We start from the raw sequence: 23,221 nt of genomic DNA, 5'->3' as shown, positions 1-23,221 counted from the left end.
TGTGCACACGTATGTGACTGTACATACATGTATATGACTGTGTGTCACACACACGTGTGTGTGAGTGTGCACGCCCCATCCACACCGTTACAGCCGTGGAGGACACCCTGAATCCCCTCACGCCAGTGCTGATGCTGGACCTGGTCACGTCGGGGGGGGGTCCCTGCTTGTCCCGTGTCACCGGTGCTGCCCCATCCTGCATCCCTCATCCCGATGGATCTGTCGGGGCCGTGTTCTCCCCTCTCCAGGTATCGCCCCTTCGCGGTCTGGAAGGTGATGCTGTGGTCTGTGCTGTGCAGGGTGGGAGAGGAGCAGCTCCAGTGGGGACACTGGGGGGGCTGCTGACACCCCCGTGGTCTTTCAGTGCCTCTTACGGATGGGTCCCTCCGGGCTGTCACCCGGTGCTGGGGTCACTGCTGAAGCCCTGGGGAGCAGGAGGGGAACACCCCGAAAGCGCTGGGCTCTGTCCCTGCCTGGCCATGGCGTCCTTGCGCCTCAGTTTCCCCACCTGCAAAGGGCTTTGTGCTGATGACTTGGAGCATCCCAGTGGCCGGTCCCCGTCTCCCTGCACTGCACCCATGGGATGCTTGTCCTCTGAAGGTGGGGGAGCTGGGGGGGGACCAATGATGCAGGTGGTGTCCCAGTGACCACCCTGGCTCATGAGACATCCCCAGGCTTGTCCTGAGCTGAACCATCCTGGTTTGGTGCTGCCCCACCATAGCAAAGCCCCGGGGATGCTGAGGAGCCCTTGACTCAAGGACACCCCATCAAGGGAGATGTGGATGTGTGGGCATTTGTGATACTCTAGGTTAGGCCACGGGGGCTCTTTGCCATCAGCTGGTACCCAAACCCCCCCCCAGCCCCATCCTGGGGTGCTGGGTGCTCAGTGCAGTCACTGCAGTGAGCCCCATCCTGAGCACAACCCCTTCCCCTTGCTCCCATCACCCAGCAGAGCCCTGGGGCACCCTCAGCCGCTCTTCCCACCTCAGCATCCTGAGCCCGGAGAGTGAGGATGGCATCCCATGGGGCAGGATTCAGCCGTGGGTGTGCGATGCTGGGGCTGCTCTCAGGACTGGGGATGTTGGGAGGGGAACGAGCTCTATAGGGTTGATGGTGGGCTTGGAGCTGTGGTGGCATCACCATGGCAGGATGCTCTGTGGTGGCATCCCCTTGGTGGTGTACTCTGCAGTGGCATCACCATGGCAGGTTGCCCTATGGTGGCATCACCATGGCAGGATGCTCGGCAGTGGCACCTCTATGGCAGGATGCTCTATGGTGGCATCCCCTTGGTGGGGCACCCTGTAGTGGTGTTGCCATAGCAGGGTACCCTTTGGTGGCATCACCATGGCAGGATGCTCTGTGGTGGCATCACCTTTTGGGATGCTCCATGGCACAGCCCCGATGTGACACCCACTCACGACACTGCTGTGACAGGAGCAGGGTGATGCCCTGAGCCCCCCCCCCCCCCCCCCCCCATCACCCAGGAGCTGCCTTGGGGCTCATCCCCCCCCCCCCAGACCCCCCCCCAAGGGGCTCCTGCATCCCCCCCGCTGCGGTTTGATGTCACATAACCACAATCACCATGGACTGACCCTCAGCCTGGCCCAGGGGTGCAGCCCCCCCCCCCCCCCCCCCCGCCCTGTCCCTATGGGGGGGTGGGCACATCCTGCGTGTGCCCGGGATTGCGCAGGGAGATATTTAAAATAAAGGATTTTATGGAAAGCTTCGGGTGAGTTTGGTTCCTCCTTGTTCCCATGGGCTGGGGTCGTTCCCTTTTCCTGGAATGTGGGGTTTGATCCTCCCAGGATGCTCAGACCTCAGCTTCCCAATGGAGTATTTGGATGAGGGCTGGGATTTTGGCAGGACAAGAGCCTTTTCCCTTCCCCTCATCATTTCATTCATGCTTGTATCACTGTTCTTCATCCCTCTGCTCTGCAAGCGTGGCAAGGCAGCAAGATGAGGTGGGAGAATCCTGCCCCCCCCCCCCCCCCAAATCCCTGTTTTGCTTTTCCTTATTTTTCCCCCTGGAGCTCCTGAATTTCCCGGCTTATTCCCAGTTCCCCCCATCTTGGCCTCGCTGGGAGGAAATGGTCTGGTCCGATGGAGAAGTGACCCCTTTGCCTTCATGGATGGAGGAGGTTTGGGGGCATCTCCAAGGTGGGTCCGGTTTTATCATTGAAGGAGCCCCCAAAACCTGGGAATTCTGGGCTGTCCAAGTGTGGTTTCCCATCTCAGAGCACCCTCATGGATCTCCCGCATCCTCCTCCCACTGCTCAGCGCCCAAAGGGAGAGGTGGGAAGTGAGGCCATGGAAGTCCCTTCCATGGATTTAACCCCAAATGCTGCTTTCCCAAAGACCCCAAATCTGAGCCGAAGCTGCTGCTGCTCCAAAGCTGCTTCTCCCGAAGCCAACAAGCCCAGTGAAGGCGTCCCAAGGGATGTGATGGGGTCCCATGGGGATGCTGGCTCTGCTCCCCCAGCTCCTCCCGACTGGTACAACTGGGGGAAAAAAGGAAAATAAAGGGAAAAAGGAAGTTCTGGATGCAAAACTTTAAGGAATAACGTGGGTTCTTATGGGTTTAATGATCAGTAAAAGTCATGTCCTGCCTCCTGCCTCCTCCTCCATCACCTTCCCTCTATGGCTGTCCCGGTGCCAGAGACCTTTAGCATCTTGGATCCTCCCCCATTGTTTCCTGCTCTCCCCCATCCCGGTGCATTGGTGACCCCCCCCGAGGATACCTCCAGCACCCCCTCATAGCCCCCCCAGTCCATCTCCCCCTCTCCAGCTGCCCCATGCACAGGCCCCTCTGTCCCACCACCCATCACCCCGATGTGAGCTCCCCACGGGCACCCACAGCCTGAGGGGGGCTTGGGGGGTGCAGACCCCTCACCCCCACCCGTACCCCAGTCCCGGCCCCAAACTGCCCCCTTCCCTGCCCCTAATGCAGCCCCAAACTCTGCCTTTGCCCCAATCCTGGCCCCACACCAGCCCCAGTCTTGTCCCTTCCCCAGTCCCATCCACCCCTGCCCCATCTGTATCCCCACCCTATCCCCATCCCCATACATCTGTATCCCCATCTCTGACCACATCCCCATCCCTATTCCCATCTCCATCTGTATCCCCATCCCTATGCCTATGCCTATCCGCATCCCTATTCCTTTCCCTATCCCAACTTCTATCCCCACCCCACACCTATTTCTGTCCCTATCCCTATGCTTATCCCCATCCCTACCCCTATCCCTATGCATATGCCTATCCCCATACCTATCCTGCCCATCCCAATCCCTATCCTTATCCGTGTCCCTATCCCCACAGCTATTCCTACCCCAACTCCTATCCCTATCGCAATCCCTTTCCCTACTTCTGTCCCCACCCCCACACCTATTTCATCCCTATCTGTATGCTTATCCCTATCCCCATCCCCATCCCTGCCCTATCCCTATCCCTATGCAAATGCCTATCCCCATACCTATCCTTGCCCCAGTCCTAGTCCCTATCCCTATCCCCACACCTATTCCTACCCCAGTTCCTATCTCTATCCCTATCCCAATGCCTACCCCCACACCTATCTCTATCCCCATCCCTACCCCTGTCTTTACCCCATTCCTATCCATGCGCCCATCCCTATCCCAGCTCCTACCCTTATCCCCCCCCCCTCAGCCCCGCTGTGGGGCTGGGCCGCTCCGGCCGCTCCCTCCCTCTGTTTACAGCCAACACGGGGGCCGGGGCCGCGGGCGGAGCCGCACCAACGGGCCGGGACCGGCTGCGCCCGGGCCGAGGGGTACAAATCCCGGCCCCGGGACCCGCACCGGGACCCGCACCGGGACCACGGCCATGGCCACGGCCACCCCCCGGGCGCCGGTGCCCGCAGCCCGCGAGCACGCTCTGGCCGTCACCCGCGACTACAGCCGCAGCCCCCGGCTCAGTGAGTGCCCCCCAGCTGCGGTCCCCGTGGGTGCTCCGGGGGCGGCGCCGGGCGGGTGGGCTCGGAGCCCTGGGGACCCCCATTTGGCAGTGGGGGGGGGGATGCTTGGAGGGTGCACAGGGGGGGTGATGGGGGCTGTTGTGGGGCTGTCACCCCCCCCCCCCCCCCGCTTGGGGCTGGGGAAGGTGGGGAGGGAATCGCTGCCCCCCCCCCCCCCCAAGGGCTGTGGGTGCTATGGGTGCCGCTTGGGGTGATGGAGCCCATAGTGACCCCCTTGGCATGGGGGACACACGCAAACCCCCCTTGTTGGAGCTCCGGGACGCCACGACCCCAGTGTGGACTCCAGAGCGATGTGGTGGTGCCATGGGTCCCGCCGGGGTGTCCTGGGGTCTGTCCTGGGGGTCATCGTCCATGTGGGGAGCTGGGGGACCCCCCTTGTGCTGCTTCCAATGGGGATGGGGGACCCGGTGGGGAGCCACTTATGGAATGTGGCATTACCGGGACCTCCCCGTGCCCGTACCCCGGCCCAGGCGCTGTGGGGGTCTCCCTGGGCAGCACCCATGGGTGCTGGCAGCTCTGCCCATCCCGGCCCCCCCCCAGCCGCCAAGGACGCTCCCTGTGACCTTCCCTGTTCGCCGTCCCCTCCCTCGGCCTGAACCGGCGCCGCCCGGAGCTCAGCCGGCTCTGCCCGGCCCCCGCCGTGGCTGCCGGCAGCGGGGAGGCACCCATGGGTGACTCCTTCCCTTGGCAGGGCGCGGGGCCAGGGCTGGGGTGCGCGTCGGGTGCCAGGCAGCACCCATGGGTGACGATGGGTTATGGCAGCTTCCGTGGGGTCCCAGTGTGGGGTGGGTGGGTGGATGGAGAGTGGATGGCGGGGTCCCAGCATGGGGTCCCAGAGTGGGGTCCCAGTATGGGCTCCTGGCAGCAGAGGGGCCCAGCAGTGTGGGGTCCCAGCACAGGGTCCCTGCCTGGCACTGGGCGCAGCAGCAGCCACACGGTCCTCACCACAGCCCAGCGCCCGGATCCGTGGGCAGCAGGGGGTGAGCAGGGCAGGCAGGGCAGGAAGGGGAAGGGGCAGCAGGGGCAGGGGCAGGAGCAGGGGCAGGGGCAGGAGCAGGGGCAGGAGCAGGGGCAGGGGCAGGGGCAGGAGCAGGGGCAGGGGCAGGGGCAGGGGCAGGAGCAGGAGCAGGGGCAGGGGCAGGGGCAGGAGCAGGAGCAGGGGCAGGGGCAGGGGCAGGAGCAGGGGCAGGGGCAGGAGAAGGAGCAGGGGCAGGGGCAGGAGCAGGGGCAGGGGCAGGAGAAGGAGCAGGAGCAGGGGCAGGGGCAGGGGCAGGAGCAGGAGCAGGGGCAGGGGCAGGGGCAGGAGCAGGGGCAGGGGCAGGAGCAGGAGCAGGGGCAGGAGCAGGAGCAGGGGCAGGGGCAGGAGCAGGGGCAGGGGCAGGGGCAGGGGCAGGAGCAGGGGCAGGGGCAGGAGCAGGAGCAGGGGCAGGGGCAGGAGCAGGAGCAGGAGCAGGGGCAGGAGCAGGGGCAGGGGCAGGGGCAGGAGCAGGAGCAGGGGCAGGGGCAGGGGCAGGGGCAGGAGCAGGAGCAGGGGCAGGAGCAGGGGCAGGAGCAGGGGCAGGGGCAGGAGAAGGAGCAGGGGCAGGAGCAGGGGCAGGAGCAGGGGCAGGAGCAGGGGCAAGAGCAGGAGCAGGGGCAGGAGCAGGGGCAAGAGCAGGAGCAGGGGCAGGAGCAGGAGCAGGAGCAGGAGCAGGAGCAGGGGCAGGGGCAGGGGCAGGAGCAGGAGCAGGAGCAGGAGCAGGAGCAGGAGCATGGGCAGGAGCAGGCGCAGGGGCAGGAGCAGGGGCAGGAGTAGGAGCAGGAGCAGGCGCAGGGGCAGGGGCAGGGGCAGGGGCAGGGGCAGGGGCAGGGGCAGGAGCAGCAGCGCTCTCCCAGGAGGCAGGACCGGGATCCGCAGCCGCTTCCCAGCGGACCCGTTGGCACAGCGAGTGCAAGAAGCGCTTCCCACCTCCTGGCCTCTGGCTTGACCCAGCTGCATGGGAAACATCCCAGCGAGCAGTGCCGCTGCCCGCACAGGGGCTCGGGGCTGCTGGCACATGAAGTGCCCCACGGCCTGCCCCATGGCCTGCCCCATGGCCTGCCCCACAGCCTGCCCCATGGCCTGCCCCATGGCCTGCCCCACAGCCTGCCCCATGGCCTGCCCCACGGCCTGCTCTGCGGAATGCTTTAAACTCAGTAACTACAGCCTGGGAGCAACTTGGGGGCAAGGGGAGGATGGATGAATGATGGATGGAAGGATGGATGGAGGGATGAGTGGATGGAGGGATGGAGGGATGGGTGGATGAGTGAAGGGATGGATGGATGGATGAATGATGGATGGAGGGATGGATGGGTGGATGCAGGGATGGATGGAGGGATTGATGGGTGGATGGCTGGATGGATGAGTGGATGGAGGGATGGGTGGATGAGTGAAGGGATGGATGGAGGGAGGGAGGGAAGAAAGGATGGGTGGATGGATGGATGGGTGGATGAGTGGATGGATGGATGGGTGGATGGAGGGATGATGGGGGGATGAGTGGATGGAGGGAGGGATGGATGAGTGCATGGGTGGATGGATGGGTGAAAGGATGAAACAGGAGGTCGTAGGCAGCAGCCCAGTGGCACAAAGGCTGTGCTGTGCAGTCACAGCCTGATAAGGGCAGTTTGGTGGAACAGTTCTTGGCTTCTCCTCTGCCGTGTCCCAACCAGCCCTGTTATCCGTGATGCTCATCTCCTGCCAGGACTCTGCACTGGGTCTGGGCATGATGCCAGCCCCAGGCCGGGGGTGGTGCCTTCGGGAGCTGTGTCTGGTGGGGTTTGGGATGTGACCTTGCCCGCTGGGGACGTGGAAAGCAGGAGAGGAGGAATCAGGGAGATCCCCAAGCCCTGGGCACCCTGACACGTCCCTGCTTGGGGCTGTGCTGGGCAGGGGCTGGGTGCTGAGCTCGGGAGGCTGTGCCCTCAGCCCAGGTCCTTCCAGGCTCCACATAGGAGCCATGGGATGATTGAGGGGGAATGAGGGGGTAGTGGGGCTTGGGGGGGCTGCTGGTGATGGAGACGTGGGTTGCTGGTGATGGAGACGTGGGTTGCTGGTGATGGAGACGTGGGTTGTTGGTGATGGAGATGTGGGTTGCTGGTGATGGAGACATGGGTTGCTGGTGATGGAGACGTGGGTTGTTGGTGATGGAGACGTGGGTTGCTGGTGATGGAGACGTGGGTTGCTGGTGATGGAGACGTGGGTTGTTGGTGATGGAGACGTGGGTTGCTGGTGATGGAGACGTGGGTTGCTGGTGGTGGAGACGTGGGTTGTTGGTGATGGAGACGTGGGTTGTTGGTGATGGAGACGTGGGTTGTTGGTGATGGAGACGTGGGTTGCTGGTGATGGAGACGTGGGTTGTTGGTGATGGAGACGTGGGTTGCTGGTGATGGAGACGTGGGTTGCTGGTGATGGAGACGTGGGTTGTTGGTGATGGAGACGTGGGTTGTTGGTGATGGAGACGTGGGTTGCTGGTGATGGAGACGTGGGTTGTTGGTGATGGAGATGTGGGTTGTTGGTGATGGAGATGTGGGTTGCTGGTGGTGGAGACGTGGGGTGATGGAGATGTGGGTTGCTGGTGGTGGAGACGTGGGTTGCTGGTGATGGAGATGTGGGTTGCTGGTGGTGGAGATGTGGGTTGCTGGTGATGGAGATGTGGGTTGCTGGTGATGGAGATGTGGGTTGCTGGGGATGGAGACGTGGGTTGCTGGTGATGGAGACGTGGGTTGCTGGTGATGGAGACGTGGGTTGCTGGTGATGGAGATGTGGGTTGCTGGTGATGGAGACGTGGGTTGCTGGTGATGGAGACGTGGGTTGCTGGTGATGGAGAGCCAGGATGCTGGCAATAGAGACGTGGACTTGCTGCTCCCGTGGCTCTTTTCCCACCTCACCAGCACCTCGCTCACTCCCCGGCACTGCCGCTGCAGCATCCCAGCACTGCCAATCATGGATAACCCGGAGAAGAGGCTCCCAGTTCCCTCCAGACCCCTGGGAAGCAGAGCTGGCCTGGTGTCCTTGTCCTGGTTAGAGGAGATGGTGGCTGCTGTGGGTTCGTGGGGCTCATGGGCTCTTGGGGCCGCAGCCGTTGCATGTCCGTATCCCACTGCTGGCCGGCTGGGTTGTGCCCATTATCCATCCCAGGCTGGGAATCCTCCCATCCCCATGGCATCATCCCCACCCCTCTCTATGGGGCGAATGCTCTGCCCCACACCATGCCTCACTCCCCAGGCCCCACACCTCCCCTCTCCATCACTTCTTCATCACTTCCCTCCTGGGGCCACTCTTCCCTTAACCCATCTGGTGCCTCCATCGCCCGTCTCAGCATCCCGGCCGCGCTCCTTCCCCCACCAGCCCTGTTTTGTCTGCGGCCCATAGACCAGCGCCAGCCCCACAAATGATGCGTTTTGGGGGGGGGGGGGGCTCTTTCTTCCTCGCTCGTTGCCTTCACGCTTGGCTGCTCCTGCCTTTCTTTGCCTCCCCTCCCGTGACGTGCAGGTGTGTATGGGAACCCTCGGCCGCCGGGCCCTAATTAGTGGCATAGAGTGTGACCCCCCGCCGGGCTTTTCACCGGCTCTGCCGCTATGGGGCAGGCCGTGGGTTTGACAGCGCGGCACAAAGTGACCCACGGCACAATGGGCAGGTTGGGGAGGGGGAACGCGGTCACTTAGGGACTGTCGGAAAAGTGCCAGGGCAGCGCCGGGGCTGCTGCGCTCAATGGCCGGGGCAGGATGAGGCCGCCCGGCTCTTGGGTGCATCCCGATGGATGGTGCTGGGAGGGAGAAGGGTTGAGGGTTGGAGCTCCAAGGGGTTGCATCCATTGGGTGGCACCTCGAGCGTCAGCCTGGTGCGGGAGGGGGGTTGTAAGCTTGGCACTTGGTGAGCGGCATCCAACGGGGATGTGGGGGGCATGCAGAGCATCCCATGGCTGCTCTACCCCATGGGTGCAAGTGGGACCCCTGCTCCATGCAGGTGTCTGAAGGTCACCAGAGACCCATCCTGGTGCCCCAGGGTGGCTCTGGACCTGCTGGGACACCTCCTCATCCCTGTCCTTGCTCTGGACCAGAGGATTTTGGGCGGTTACGGGGTTTTTATCAGTCCCATTCCTTGTCTTTGCTGCAGCTCCGTGCCCCTTCTGCCCACCCCATGGGCTTCAGCACGCGTGTGGGGCTGATGGTGGGAGAGGGGTTGGAGGTACTGACGGTTGTATGCAGCCCCCTGGTCTGTAGTTTGGGATAGGGGTCTGTGACTCGGGATAGGGGTCTGTAGTTTGAAATAGGGGTCCGTAATTGGGGATAGGGGTCTGTAGTTTGGGATAGGGGTCTGTAATTGGGGATAGGGGTCTGTAGTTTGAAATAGGGGTCTGTAATTGGGGATAGGGGTCTGTAGTTTGGGATAGGGGTCTGTGACTCTGGATAGGGGTCTGTAGTTTGAAATAGGGGTCCGTAATTGGGGATAGGGGTCTGTAGTTTGCGATAGGGGTCTGTAATTGGGGATAGGGGTCTGTAGTTTGGGATAGGGGTCTGTAGTTTGGGATAGGGGTCTGTAATTGGGGATAGGGGTCTGTGACTCCGGATAGGGGTCTGTAGTTTGAAATAGGGGTCCGTAATTGGGGATAGGGGTCTGTAGTTTGCGATAGGGGTCTGTAATTGGGGATAGGGGTCTGTAGTTTGGGATAGGGGTCTGTAATTGGGGATAGGGGTCTGTAGTTTGAAATAGGGGTCTGTAATTGGGGATAGGGGTCTGTAGTTTGGGATAGGGGTCTGTGACTCTGGATAGGGGTCTGTAGTTTGAAATAGGGGTCCGTAATTGGGGATAGGGGTCTGTAGTTTGCGATAGGGGTCTGTAATTGGGGATAGGGGTCTGTAGTTTGGGATAGGGGTCTGTAATTGGGGATAGGGGTCTGTAGTTTGGGATAGGGGTCTGTAGTTTGGGATAGGGGTCTGTAATTGGGGATAGGGGTCTGTGACTCCGGATAGGGGTCTGTAGTTTGAAATAGGGGTCTGTAATTGGGGATAGGGGTCTGTGACTCGGGATAGGGGTCTGTAAGTGGGGATAGAGACCGTGCAAAGCCCCTCGGTCAGTGCATGGGGACGAGCATCCCTCCCTGCTCACCCAGCCCTAGAGGCCAAGCTGCCCACCCCTGCGCGGGTGAGAGCACCCCTCTGCCGGCCGGATTCCCCCCAGACCATCCTCCACCCCCTCGCCGGGGGGGGCGATTCCCTCGGGTCCTTGCCACCGCGCTTGGAGCCGGAGGAGGACGGGGCCGGGCGCCCGTCCCTCCGCTCCCTGCGGCAAACGGGGCTCCGGGCGCACTTTGGAGCAGAGCCCTAAGGCGTGTGGCGCGGTGACGGCCGCCGGCGCTGACTGGGAGCAATTAGCGGCGGGTGTAGCTGGGTCGGGTCCCCTTTGTCACCGGGGCCGCGGCGGCGGTTACCGGGGCGTGAGCGCCAGCGCTAACGGAGATTGCAAGTGACAGGAGCTGTGAAGTTGGGGCTGGGGGTGTGGAAAGGCCACGGTGAAAGCCTTCTCCTTTGCTCTGCCCCCTGCGCCCCCGCTTCTCCCCCCGCCCCATCCCCGCTCCCGGCCGTGCCCCCCGCCATGAGCGGCCACCGCAGCCCACCCACCCCGATGCTCCATCCCCCGCCCGCCCCTGCCGGGGCAGCGCAGCTCAGCGGCTTCATTAGCGGAATTAGCGCTTTCCGGTGGCAGGGGCTCCCCCCCCAGACCCAGCCCTCCTCCTCCTCTTCTTCCTCCTTCTTCTTCTTCTCCTCCTCCTCCTCCTCCTTCTTCTTCTCCTCCTCCTCCTTCTCCTTCTTCTTCTTCTCCTCCTCCTCCTCCTTCTCCTTCTCCTCCTTCTCCTTCTCCTCCTTCTCCTCCTTCTCCTTCTCCTCCTTCTCCTTCTTCTTCTTCTTCTCCTCCTCCTCCTTCTCCTTCTTCTTCTTCTTCTCCTCCTCCTCCTCCTTCTCCTTCTCCTCCTTCTCCTCCTTCTCCTTCTTCTTCTTCTTCTCCTCCTCCTCCTTTCCTTCTTCTTCTCCTCCTCCTCCTTTCCTTCTTCTCCTCCTCCTCCTCCTCCTTCTCCTTCTCCTCCTTCTTCTCCTCCTTCTCCTCCTCCTCCTTCTCCTTCTCCTCCTTCTCCTTCTTCTTCTCCTCCTTCTCCTTCTTCTTCTTCTTCTCCTCCTCCTCCTCCTTTCCTTCTTCTTCTCCTCCTCCTCCTCCTTCTCCTTCTCCTTCTCCTCCTTCTCCTTCTTCTTCTTCTCCTCTTCCTCCTCCTCCCCTTCTTCCCTCCTCCTCCTCTCCTTTCTCTTCCTTTTTCTCCTCCTCCTTGGTCCCCCCAGCCCTGAGCCTCTCTGGTGGCTCTCTCTTGGGCTCACTGTTGTGATCTCCTTCTCTATCACAATAGAACCGATTTAACCACAGAGATGAGGGTGTTGGAACCACACAAGCGGCCACGGTGGCTCTGGTACCAGTACTGGCACCGGCCTTGCCTGCCTCCCCCTCCCGTCCGTGGATGGATGGATGGGTAGGAGGGAAGGATGGAAGGATGGATAGACAGATGAACGGGAGGGATGGACGGAAGGGATGATCCAGTGCCACAGCCATACAGCACCAAAGAGTGCTGCCAGAGGGTCGGATGCCCTCAATGGGATGAGAGAGCCCAGTGCACCAGAAGGAAAGCCGGGAAGATCCCGAGGGATCTGTCAGCCGTCAGGGCTGGCCTGCACATCACTGTGCTCGGGGACAAGGGCCAATCCCCATGGCCATGGAACAATATCCCATGTGGGTGGCTGCCCAAGAGCTGGAGCTCAGAGGAGACGCAGGGAGAGAAGAAAAGAGCCCAACAAAACCCCGTTTATGACAGAGCTGGAGGGGAAGTGGAAGGGGAATGGACACTTTGGGTATAAAGGAGACAAAAGGCAGCAGAGAGAGCTCCAGGCTGCTGAATGGGGACCAGCAGGAACTGGGAATAACTGGGTACCAGAGAGAAGGCTGATTGGCAAATGAGCTTGAGAGATGGGGCTGTGTGAAGCTCATGGGTGCATCAAGGCCAAGGGCAAGGTTCTGCCCCTGGGTACGGGCATCCCCAGCACAAACCCAGGCTGGGGGAGGCCGGATGGAGCAGCCCTGGAGATGTCAGGCACAAGCTCTTCCCTGTGAGGGTGCTGAGGCGCTGGCACAGGGTGCCCAGAGAAGCTGTGGCTGCCCCATCCCTGGCAGTGCTCAAGGCCAGGTTGGACACAGGGGCTTGGAGCAAGCTGCTCCAGTGGAAGGGGTCCCTGCGCGGGGCAGGGGTTGGAGCTGGCAGAGCTTTAAGCTCCCTTCCAACCATGCCATGGTTCTATGACAGCAGCAGTGGATGGTGCTGGGGGGGGGATGGATCCTGCCCCAGCACCCAACAACTGGGGGTGGCGATGGTGGGAGCACCCCTGGCCCCACACTGTGTCCTTTCCCCTCAGCCTACAAGACCGTTTGTGGTGTCAACGGGCCCTTGGTGGTGCTGGACAATGTGAAGGTAGGACCCTGCCTGCAGGAGGGTGATGGGGGGGGACCCCTTGTTCTGGTCCCGGCTCCAGCCTGTGCCCTGTCCCCTTGGGGTCTCATCCAGCTCTGAGCTCCCTCCCATGGGCACGCAGCAGCTTGGACACACGTGGGGCTGTGCAGGTGTTTGTGCTTGCATTGCACAGGCCTGGGGACGTGTGAGAGCATGGGTGGCCATGGCACCCGCCGGGCTGTGTCCCTGCCCCAGCTCCAGCCCCTGTCCCTTGTCCCCTGTGCCTCTATCCAAGCTCCAGCCCCTGATCCCTATGCTCCTGTCCAAGCTCCTGCCCTATCTCCAGCCCCATCATTGACCCTGGTCCCCATCCCATCCCATGCCCCCAGCACCGGGTGTCACTTTGGTGTCACCTCGGTGTCACCCTCCTGTCCCTGCTGCCGGACCGAGTGGGCTCACTTGGGTGGGCTCTGGGCACCCAGCGGGACCCTCGAGGGGCTGCGTTGCCTCGGGGCTGTTTCTAGGGCCCCTTTCAGGGCGAGCGTCAGCTCCATGGAAGAGCCGGGCCCTGGAGGGGGTTTCCTTCCCTCCCTTGTCCTTTATGGAAGGGTCTTTAGAGAGGAATTAAAGTCCAGAGTTCACAGGGCCCGAGCCAGCTCCGGAGGCCGGGATCGAGGAGGAGGAGATGGAGACAGAAAACAGCACAGGGCTGGCTCATGGATGCTATCCCCAGGGCCAAGGGGCTGCAGAGAGGTCCCCTGCATCCACCCCAGGGGTCCCGGCTGGGTTGGGACTGGGGGGATCAGTCGGTACCCCTGGTACCCATGGGTGCTGGGTGCCCTGTGGCCGATGGTGGTGACAGTGCGATGGGTCTGTGCGCTTCTAGGGGGGGGGAAAGGGGTTGAACTTGTGAGTGCTCAGGCCCTGGTGAGCACCCTTGGGGCAAGGGGAGCACCCACAGTGATGGGGAAACTGAGGCACGGCACAGGCAGCGTCCTCCCCTCGCTGCCTCCTCCTGCCCGGGTGGGCAGCGGCTGCAAGGGGTGGTCTGGGGGGTAGGGGGGGGAGAAGTAAAGCCCCCCCCCCTTCACCTCACCCTGCCCATGTCCCTCCAGTTCGCCCAGTATGCCGAGATTGTGAACTTCGTGCTGCCCAATGGCACCAGCCGCAGCGGGCAGGTCCTGGAGGTGATGGGCTCCAAAGCCATCGTTCAGGTGAGTTGAGGGTGATGGGGACGTGATGGGACAGGAGACGGGGTGGGATGGGGACGAGGTGGGATGCGGACATAGGGCACTGCGAGTCCTGGGCTCTGTCCTGGGGCTCTGTCCCCCTCCAGCGGTGGCTCCTGCTGCTGGCAGGACCCTGGTCCCAGCTATTCCAGGCTGTGTCCTGGGATAAGCAGTGTGATTCCTGGCTGGTTCATGGCCCATCGGGAGGGGTGCGGGGGCTGGTGGTGTGGCACCGGTGGGGATGGAGCTGGTGCCTGCTCCGAGCAGGAGCATCTGGGTACCAAATCCAAACGGTGACATCTGCACAGCATCAGCAGGATGAAGGGAGCAGGTGCGGGCATGACCCCATTGTGCTGGTCCCCATCCTGCTGGTCCCCATCCTGCTGTCCTCCCATCCTGCTGGTCCCCATCCATCACCCAAGCTGCCCACCCAGTATCCCCAACGGGAAGAGCCCATCCGGCTGATGCTGCCACCTCCTTGGGACCCCAGATCCCTCCTTAGGAACTCCCGAGGCTGCCTCCTGCTCCATCCCAGCAGGAAAACTCCAGGCCCTCCTGCCATCAGCACCACTCCCAGCCCCCCAGCACTCTATGGGGACAGGACCAGGGTGGGCACCTGGGGTACCCCAAACTGGAGCAGCCCAGCAGCGGGGGTTCACTAGGGCTGGTCTGGGGCTGTCGTGCTCCGTTATCCAGGAGCATGGAGAGAACCATTATCCAGGCAGAGAACCATTATCCAAGTCCTCTCCTGCCTGGATGTCCCTTCATCAGCCACCCATCGTGGTGTCTGCATGGCCAACGTGGTTAGTGAGCACCAAACCTTGCTCCTCTAATGCCACTCTGCAGAGCCCTCTTAATCCTATTAGGGAATCAGCCTCGGGAGGGGAAAAATAGGGATAAAAGGGGTAAAAGGTGGGGGGGAAAGGAATAAAAGGGGGAAAAAAGGTGCTTTTTGCAGCAGCAGCTTCACTGGGGGGTGACCTGGAGGTACCTGCACCCATCTCAGTGCTGCGCCCACCACCTGCCCTCGTGCCTCCGACATTCCTGGGATGCTCCCGGCATTCCCAAGCTGCCCTTTATCCCGGGAGCAGCACAGCTCTAATTAAAGCAGCGATCTGGAGGTTAATTCACATAAATGGTGTCCAATATTATACGGATCAAACCGCTCTGGGTTAATGCACCAGGGCCGAGGCCCCTGGGCTCGATGCATTGAGCGTGGTCCCCCCCCTTCCCCTGCTCCCCCCACCCAGGAGCCAGAGCCCCTCAGAAGGGGGTTTTCTTAACCCCAGGGGCTCCCCGCTCTTTTCTCACCTCTTCCCGATGGGTTTTCGGGTGAGCGGATCCCGTCCCATCCCGATGGATGGAGCCCCCCCCCCATGCCCTGCGCTCTAATCCCCTGTAATTGCCCCCCGCCGGGCTCCTGCCCCCGGGGTCTCCGCAGGTGTTTGAGGGAACATCTGGAATCGATGCCAAGAAAACCTCCTGCGAGTTCACCGGGGACATCCTGCGGACCCCGGTGTCCGAGGACATGCTGGGTGAGCATGGGGGGGTGCTGAGCCCTGCACGGCACCGTGCATGAGGCGGGGGGGGGGACCCCAGGCACAGCCACACTGGGGGGACATAGCACAAGTAGTGTGGGGGGGCTGAGCGCATCCCTGGGGATGCTCTGCAGTCCCATCCGGTGAGTGAGATGGATGGAGAGTCACATGCGGCGTGGTGAGAGGGTGATGGTCACCTTCATACGGGATGGAAATGTCCCCATGGGTGCTCTCTGCCCTGTTAGCCCTGGAGGAATGGCTTGGGCTGGACTGGGAGAAGGGTTTTGGGTGAGGGCAGGAGAGCTTTAGCCCATGGTTGTGCCGTTAGCACCTTAGGAAGCTTCTTGGGAGACCTTAGAGCAGCTCCAGTGCCTAAAGGCGCTGCAGGAACCCTGGAGAGGGGCTTGGGACAAGGGAGGCAGGGATGGGATGGGGAGTTTGGGCTTCCGGCTGGAAGAGGGGAGAGCTGGATGGGATACAGGGAAGTTCTTCCCTATGAGGGTGGTGGGACATGGGAATGGGTTGAAGCTGTGGCTGCCCCATCCCTGGCAGTGCTCAAGGCCAGGTTGGACACAGGGGCTTGGAGCAAGCTGCTCCAGTGGAAGGGGTCCCTGCCCGGGGCAGGGGTTGGAGCTGGGGGAGCTTTAAGCTCCCTTCAACCCAAAGCGTTCCATGATGCTGCGGTCCTCCCCATCCCCGCTGAGCCCCGAGGCAGGGGCAAGCAGAGGCACAAAAGGGGCTGTTCCCCCATCGCCATGGGGACCCCCACCTGGGCAGAGCCGGGTGCTGGAGCCCCCCCCCCCCCCCCCCCCGCAGCCCCCTCAGAGGGCGCCTCAGCCCCGGAGCAGCGCCGGGGCTCGCAGGGGTCGCTCCGGTCGCTGCGGTCCCCGGCGCAGGGACCCGGCCGCCGCTCGGCCTCGCTCCGTGGGCATCTCCTGCCGCCTCCTTCCCCCTGCTGCAAAGGGCACGCAAAGGGCAGGCTGCCTGCGTGCGGTGATGCGCAGACAGGTCCAGGCTCCCCGGCACCATGGCACCGACCCCCCCCCCGGCTCCTTTCGCAAGCGGATCCCTCCCTATCCCGGTCCAGGCTCCGGCTGTGAGTGCCCAGGACGGGATGGGAGCCATCCCGATCCTCCCTGCCCCATATCAAGGGGGGGGGTCCCCTTCTTTTTGCCCCCACGCTGGGTTGGGGTCCCCCAGAGCTTTGTCTCTTCGTGCCGCTGAGCACCAGCGCCACTGACCTTTCATGCTGCGTGCTCCAGCCCTGCATCAACCTGATCTGCTCTGACAAGGGCGATGGCTCCTGCTCCGCTGGGGACCAGAAGAAGGTCCCATGGGGCAGCGGGTGGGATGCTGAGGGGATGCAGCGTGATCGGCATCGATCGCACGACTCGGAGCCGGTCGATGTGGCTGAGCAGGAATAGGGATGCAGAAGCTCTCTGGGAGCCTTGTACCCCTCCTGAGCACCGCTTCTGGGCGGGGGGGGGGGGGTCCTTGGTATCACCCCACCTGTACAGGAGCTGTGGAACCCAAGGGGAGGTGATGGAGGGTGGCTTGTGGGGGGTCTCTGCGTACTTGGCCGCGTGTGCTGGCATCTTCCTCCCCCAGGGGCTGTGGTGTCACCCATGGGAGCAGGACGGGAGCCCCACATCCATGGGCAGCTCTCTCCATGCAGGTCGGGTCTTCAATGGCTCTGCAAAACCCATCGACAGCGGTCCCCCGGTGATGGCTGAGGACTTCCTGGACATCAATGGTGATGGCTCTGGGGGCTGTGGGAGGGCACCCAGCTCCATGGGGGGCCCAATCCCTCCCCATTGGGGTGCCCTGGGTGCGGGTGCCTCATTTCCTTGTGCTGCTCCAGGCCAGCCCATCAACCCCCACGGCCGCATCTACCCCGAGGAGATGATCCAGACCGGGATCTCGCCCATCGATGTGATGAACAGCATCGCCCGCGGGCAGAAGATCCCCATCTTCTCCGCTGCTGGTCTCCCCCACAACGAGGTTGGTCCCTGTGGGGTGCTGAGCCCTCAGTATGAGGCGGAAGATGAGGATGAGGATGGGAGAGGAAGCATTTGGGAGGGTTGGAGACTCTTCTGCATCCCTCCTCTCCCTGCTGTGCTCTGGCTCCATGCTCAGCTCTGCTCACCATGATGGGCCAGACCCACACTGCTGTGGTCCCCCATCCATGCAGTGTGATGGGCCGGGGCATCGCTACCCCCTGCCTCAGTTTCCCCATCGCAGCAGGAGATAAAGCAAAGCCTACCCTGGGACTCCTCCACGGGTGCCTCCCATCTCCATCCCCTGCCCTCAGGGGGCCGGATCCTGGTCCCGGGGGTGCTGTGGGCCCTCGGAGGGGTCCATGTGCTGTCCCATGCCCTGCAGATCGCAGCACAGATCTGTCGCCAGGCCGGGCTGGTCAAGAAGTCCAAGGACGTGATGGATTTCCATGAGGACAACTTCGCCATCGTCTTCGCGGCCATGGGGGTGAGCTGGGGCAGGGCAGCCCCCAGTGCCCGCATGGGGTGTGTGGGCAGCCTCGCTCCCTGCAGCACCTCATCCCTGCCCGCCTCCGGCTCCCCGTGCCCGGAGCCAGCCCCGCTCCGGCTGACCCCGGGTCCCCGCTGGGGCAGGTGAACATGGAGACGGCTCGCTTCTTCAAGTCGGACTTCGAGGAGAACGGCTCCATGGAGAACGTGTGCCTGTTCCTCAACCTGGCCAATGACCCCACGTGAGTCAGTGCCGCGGCTCCAGCACCTGCTTCTGCTCCTCCTTCCTTCCTCCTCCTTCTCCTCCTTCTCCTCCTCTTTCTTCCTTCCTCCTTCTTCCTTCCTCCTTCCTTCCTCCTTCTTCCTTCCTCCTTCTTCCTTCCTCCTTCCTCCTTCTTCTCCTCCTTCTTCCTTCCTCCTTCTTCCTTCCTCCTTCTTCCTTCCTCCTTCTTCCTTCCTCCTTCTTCCTTCTTCCTTCCTCCTTCTTTCCTCCTTCTTCCTTCTTCCTTCCTCCTTCTTCTCCTCCTTCTTCTTTCCTCCTTCTTCCTTCCTCCTTCTTCCTTCCTCCTTCTTCCTTCCTCCTTCTTCCTTCCTCCTTCTTTCCTCCTTCTTCCTTCCTCCTTCTTCCTTCTTCCTTCTTCCTTCCTCCTTCTTCCTTCCTCCTTCTTCCTTCTTCCTTCTTCCTTCCTCCTTCTTCCTTCCTCCTTCTTCCTTCTTCCTTCCTCCTTCTTCCTTCTTCCTTCTTTCTTCTTCTTTCCTCCTTCCTTCCTCCTTCTTCCTTCTTCCTTCCTCCTTCTTCTCCTCCTCCTCCTTCTTCCATCCTCCTTCTTCCTTCTTCCTTCTTCCTTCCTCCTTCTTCCTTCTTCCTTCCTCCTTCTTCCTTCTTCCTTCCTCCTTCTTCTCCTCCTCCTCCTCCTTCTTCTTTCCTCCTTCTTCCTTCCTCCTTCTTCCTTCCTTCTCTTTCCTCCTTCTTCCTTCCTCCTTCTTCCTTCCTTCTTCTTTCCTCCTTCTTCCTTCCTCCTTCTTCCTTCCTCCTTCCTCCTTCTTCCTTCCTCCTTCTTCCTTCCTCCTTCTTCCTTCCTCCTTCTTTCCTCCTTCTTCTTTCCTCCTTCTTCCTTCCTCCTCCTTCTCCTCCTCCTCTTCTTCTCTTCCTCCTTCTTCCTCCTTCCTCCTTATCCTCCCCATCATCATTGTCCTCCTCACTGAAGGACCCCCTGGGCCCGTTGGCAGTGAACGGGCAGGGGACTCATCCCCCAGCCCCACACCTTGTGGGTCCCCGTCCCATCCTGCAGCCCTGGGAGCCCCGGGCAGGGCCATCCCCCAGTCCCCACCTCAGGGACCCCAGGAGGCACCCATGGGTGCCCGGGGGAGCTGCAAGGGGGCTCGGGAGGGGGGAGCTGGGATGTGGGATTCTCACCGTGCCCCACGGCAGCATCGAGCGGATCATCACCCCCCGCCTGGCCCTCACCACCGCCGAGTTCCTGGCCTACCAGTGCGAGAAGCACGTCCTGGTGATCCTGACGGACATGAGCTCCTACGCCGAGGCGCTGCGGGAGGTCAGTGCCTGCCCCCCGGCATCCACCCGCGTCCTCCCTGCGCGGCTGCGGGTCAGGGCAGCCCTGTCGGGGTGCTCGGGGTACCCGGGGTGTTTGAGGCACTTGGGATGCTTGGGGCCTCCAATAACCCTGGGGGTCCCATGGTCCTTGGGGTGTCTGGGGTTCCGGGGGTGCTGGGGATACTTGGGGCCTTTGGGATGCCTGCGATGCTCAGGGTGCTTGGGACACTTGGGGTGCTCAGGGTGCCTGGCATTTCCAGGGTGCTGGGGGGGCTTGGGGTGCCTGGAATCCTTGGAGCACTTGGGATGCTTGGGGTGCTTGGGGTTGCCAGGGTACTTGGGGTGCCAAAGCGCTTGGGGTGCTTCGGGTACCCAGGACCCCTGGGTCTCCCAGGGTACTTGGGGTGCTCAAGGTACCTGGGGTGCCCACGGTACTGTGGGTGCTTGGCGTGCCCAGGATACTTGGGGTGCTTGGATGCCTGGGATGCTCAGGGCGTCTGGGGTGTTTTGGGGTTCCCAGAGTACTTGGGGTGCTTGGATGCCCAGGTTGCCTGAGGTACCCAGGATGCTTGGGATGCCAGAAGAACTGAATGAGCTTTAAGGTCCCTTCCAACCCAAATCATTCTGTTTCCATGAATTGGGGCATTTGGGATGCTGAGGCGCCCACGGTGCTGGGGGTGCCAGGGGCTCCCAGGATACTTGGGGCACTTGTGGTGTTCAGGGTGCTTGGGGTGCTCAGGGTTGCCAGGGTCCTTGGGGTATCCAGGGTGCTGCAAGCACTTGGGGCACTTAGGATGCTTGGGGTACTAGGGATGCCTGGGGCGCTTGGGATGCTAGGGGTGCCCAGGGTGCTGGGGGTAATTGGGGTGCTCAGGGTGCCCAGGGTAAGGATACTTGGGGCATTGGGGTGCTCAGGGTGCTGCGAGCACTTGGGGTGCTTGGGTTACTCAGGGTGCCCAGGATACATGGAGCACATGGGGTGCCCATGGTGCTGGTGGTGCTTGGAGTACCACGGATACTCGGGGTGCTCAGGGTACTTGGGATACCTGGGGTGTTTGGAGTGCCCGGGATGCTGTGGGTGCTCGGGGTACCGAGGATGCTCGGGGTGCTTTGTGGTGCTGGGGCTGGGGATGCTCTGTGGTGCTCCCCTCAACCCTCGCTCCGGCCGCATCCCGCAGGTATCGGCCGCCCGGGAGGAGGTTCCGGGCCGCCGCGGCTTTCCCGGTTACATGTACACGGACCTGGCCACCATCTACGAGCGGGCCGGGCGCGTGGAGGGCAGGAGCGGCTCCATCACCCAGATCCCCATCCTCACCATGCCCAACGACGGTCAGCGGCCCCCGCGGCGGGGGGCTTGGGGGAGCTGAGGGCACCCAGCGGGAGGACAAAGCTCACTGGGATGCTTCAGGGTTATTTGTGCTCCGTCCCTGGCGGTGTTCAAGGCCAGGTTGGATGAAGCCTTGGGTGGGATGGTTTAGTGTGAGGTGTCCCTGCCCATGGCAGGGGTTGGAGCTGGATGATCTTGGGGTCCTTTCCAACCCGAACTGTGCTATGGTTCTATTCTATGATTTCCCCCCCAAATCATCCCTCCTGTCCCAGCTGGAGCAGAGCGCTGGGGTTCAGCTAAAGGATGCATTGGGGGGTGCAGACACGGGTTTGGGGTGCCCATGGGTGTGTGCAAGCCTAAACCAGGCAGTGCTCAGCCCGGGGATGGCGGAGCTGCCTCTTACTCAGCCTCGGGCCAGTGCCCATTCCCCATGGCCACGCTGCTCCGGTGACCCCCAGCATGGGGCATGGCCGTGCCCCATGCCTGGCCACGCAGCCAGACCCGGTTTTGGGGCTCACCCCCCCACCTCCATCGTCCCCCAGACATCACCCACCCCATCCCCGACCTGACGGGGCTTCATCACCGAGGGGCAGATCTACGTGGACCGGCAGCTCCACAACAGGCAGGTTCGTTCCCAACCTGGCTCGTGTGGGGCTGGGGATCACCCAAGAGCACCGGATGGGGGTGCTGAGGGCATCGGGAGCCCAAAGTGGGGCAGCGGAGCCCGTGCCCGCATGGGGGAGCAGCAGGAGGATGTGCTGGGGTCCTCTCGCCCTGCAGATCTACCCCCCCATCAACGTGCTGCCCTCCCTGTCCCGTCTGATGAAGTCGGCCATTGGGGAGGGAATGACCAGGAAGGACCATGGCGATGTCTCCAACCAGCTGGTAAGGGGTGCGCAGGAGGGGGATGATCAGCGTCGCCCTGCCCGCGGCTGGGATCTGGGTGCTCTTGGTCCTGGTGCCTTCGAGCGTTTGCTTTTGGCACCCCCATGGCTTGAAGGGGAGCTCTGGGGGGAGGTTGAGGGTCCAGCTCTGGGGCAGCAGCACAAGAGGGACGTGGAGCTGCTGGAGCGAGGCCGGAGGAGGCCATGGGGATGCTGCGAGGGCTGGAGCAGCTCTGCTCTGGAGCCAGGCTGAGAGAGCTGGGCTGGGGCAGCCTGGAGAAGAGAAGGCTCCTGAAGGGGAGACCTGAGAGCAGCTCCAGTGCCTGAAGGGGCTGCAGGGAACCTGGAGAGGGGCTTGGGACAAGGGAGGCAGGGATGGGATGGGGAGTTTGGGCTTCCGGCTGGAAGAGGGGAGAGCTGGGTGGGATACAAAGGACTTCTTCACTGTGAGGATGCTGGAACATTGGAAGGGGTTGAATGGAGAAGCTGTGGCTGCCCCATCCCTGGCAGTGCTCAAGGCCAGGTTGGACACAGGGGCTTGGAGCAAGCTGCTCCAGTGGAAGGGGTCCCCTGCCCGGGGCAGGGCTTGGAGCTGGATGGGCTTTGAGCTCCCTTTAACCCACCCCATTCCGTGCCCCCTCCTCGCCCCTCTGTTGGCTCTCCCGGGGGTCCTGACGCCGGTCCCCCCCGCAGTACGCCTGCTACCGCCATCGGGAAGGACGTGCAGGCGATGAAGGCGGTGGTGGGCGAGGAAGCGCTGTCTCCCGACGACCTGCTCTACCTGGAGTTCCTGCACAAGTTCGAGAAGCACTTCATCAGCCAGGGTGAGGCCCCAGGGGCCGCAGGCAGGGCTCGGCTCCGCGGGGGCACCCCCGGCATCTCCCCATCTCCTTTGCCTCCTTCTCCATGCAGGTCCCTATGAGAACCGGAGCATCTTCGAGTCCCTGGACATCGGGTGGCAGCTCCTGCGCATCTTCCCCAAGCAGCTGCTGAAGCGCATCCCCGAGAGCATCCTGGCCGAGTACTACCCACGGGAGACCAAGGCACCGGCGCAGGACCTGGCCACCACGGCCCTGTGACCCCCCCCCCCCACCCCATCCCAGCCCTGGGGAGCAGCCTCATGTAACCCAAAGCCCACATGGACCGGCCAAAGGTCCCTGTGGTGGGGCTGCGGATGGGGTTAGGTACCGGGAGGGTGGGTTCTTGGCAATGGCATCCCAATGTGGTGAGGAGCCTCTTCTCTTGCTTAATGAAAGCAGTGTGCTCACCAGCCCCATTTGTGCTTCCCATTGGGACCATTTCCTCCCTGTTCCTGGGTGCTCCTGGTCATAGAATCCCAGCTTGGTTTGGGTTGGAGGGACCTTAAAGCTCATCCAGCCCCAAGCCCTGCCCCGGGCAGGGACCCCTTCCACTGGAGCAGCTTGCTCCAAGCCCCTGTGTCCAACCTGGCCTTGAGCACTGCCAGGGATGGGGCAGCCACAGCTTCTCCATTCAACCCCTTCCAATGTCCCAGCATCCTCACAGTGAGGAAGTCCTTTGTATCCCACCCAGCTCTCCCCTCTTCCAGCCGGAAGCCCAAACTCCCCATCCCATCCCTGCCTCCCTTGTCCCAAGCCCCTCTCCAGGTTCCCTGCAGCCCCTTCAGGCACTGGAGCTGCTCTCAGGTCTCCCCTTCAGGAGCCTTCTCTTGTCCAGGCTGCCCCAGCCCAGCTC

The 23,221-nt window shown here is 62.5% G+C and overlaps 1 protein-coding gene across 1 annotated transcript; it reads left to right on the top strand.

Moving 5' to 3' along the window:
• Positions 1–3,725: 3,725 nt before the first annotated feature.
• ATP6V1B1 (ATPase H+ transporting V1 subunit B1) lies at positions 3,726–22,780 on the top strand. Its single transcript, XM_065662793.1, is given in 16 exon segments — positions 3,726–3,925; positions 12,455–12,510; positions 13,605–13,703; positions 15,160–15,253; positions 16,932–17,009; positions 17,118–17,257; positions 17,639–17,740; positions 17,887–17,984; positions 19,175–19,298; positions 20,476–20,626; positions 21,167–21,195; positions 21,197–21,250; positions 21,405–21,509; positions 22,202–22,213; positions 22,215–22,332; positions 22,421–22,780. Coding segments are annotated over 16 exon segments (1,518 nt in total). The 5' UTR covers positions 3,726–3,834; the 3' UTR covers positions 22,588–22,780.
• The last annotated feature ends 441 nt before the right edge of the window (positions 22,781–23,221 follow it).

The sequence above is a fragment of the Lathamus discolor genome, chromosome 1 (genome assembly GCF_037157495.1).
Source record: "Lathamus discolor isolate bLatDis1 chromosome 1, bLatDis1.hap1, whole genome shotgun sequence".
NCBI classification, from domain to species: Eukaryota; Metazoa; Chordata; class Aves; order Psittaciformes; family Psittacidae; genus Lathamus; species Lathamus discolor.
Note: the sequence above shows the minus strand (reverse complement) of the source record. Positions and strands in the feature narration are given on the sequence as shown.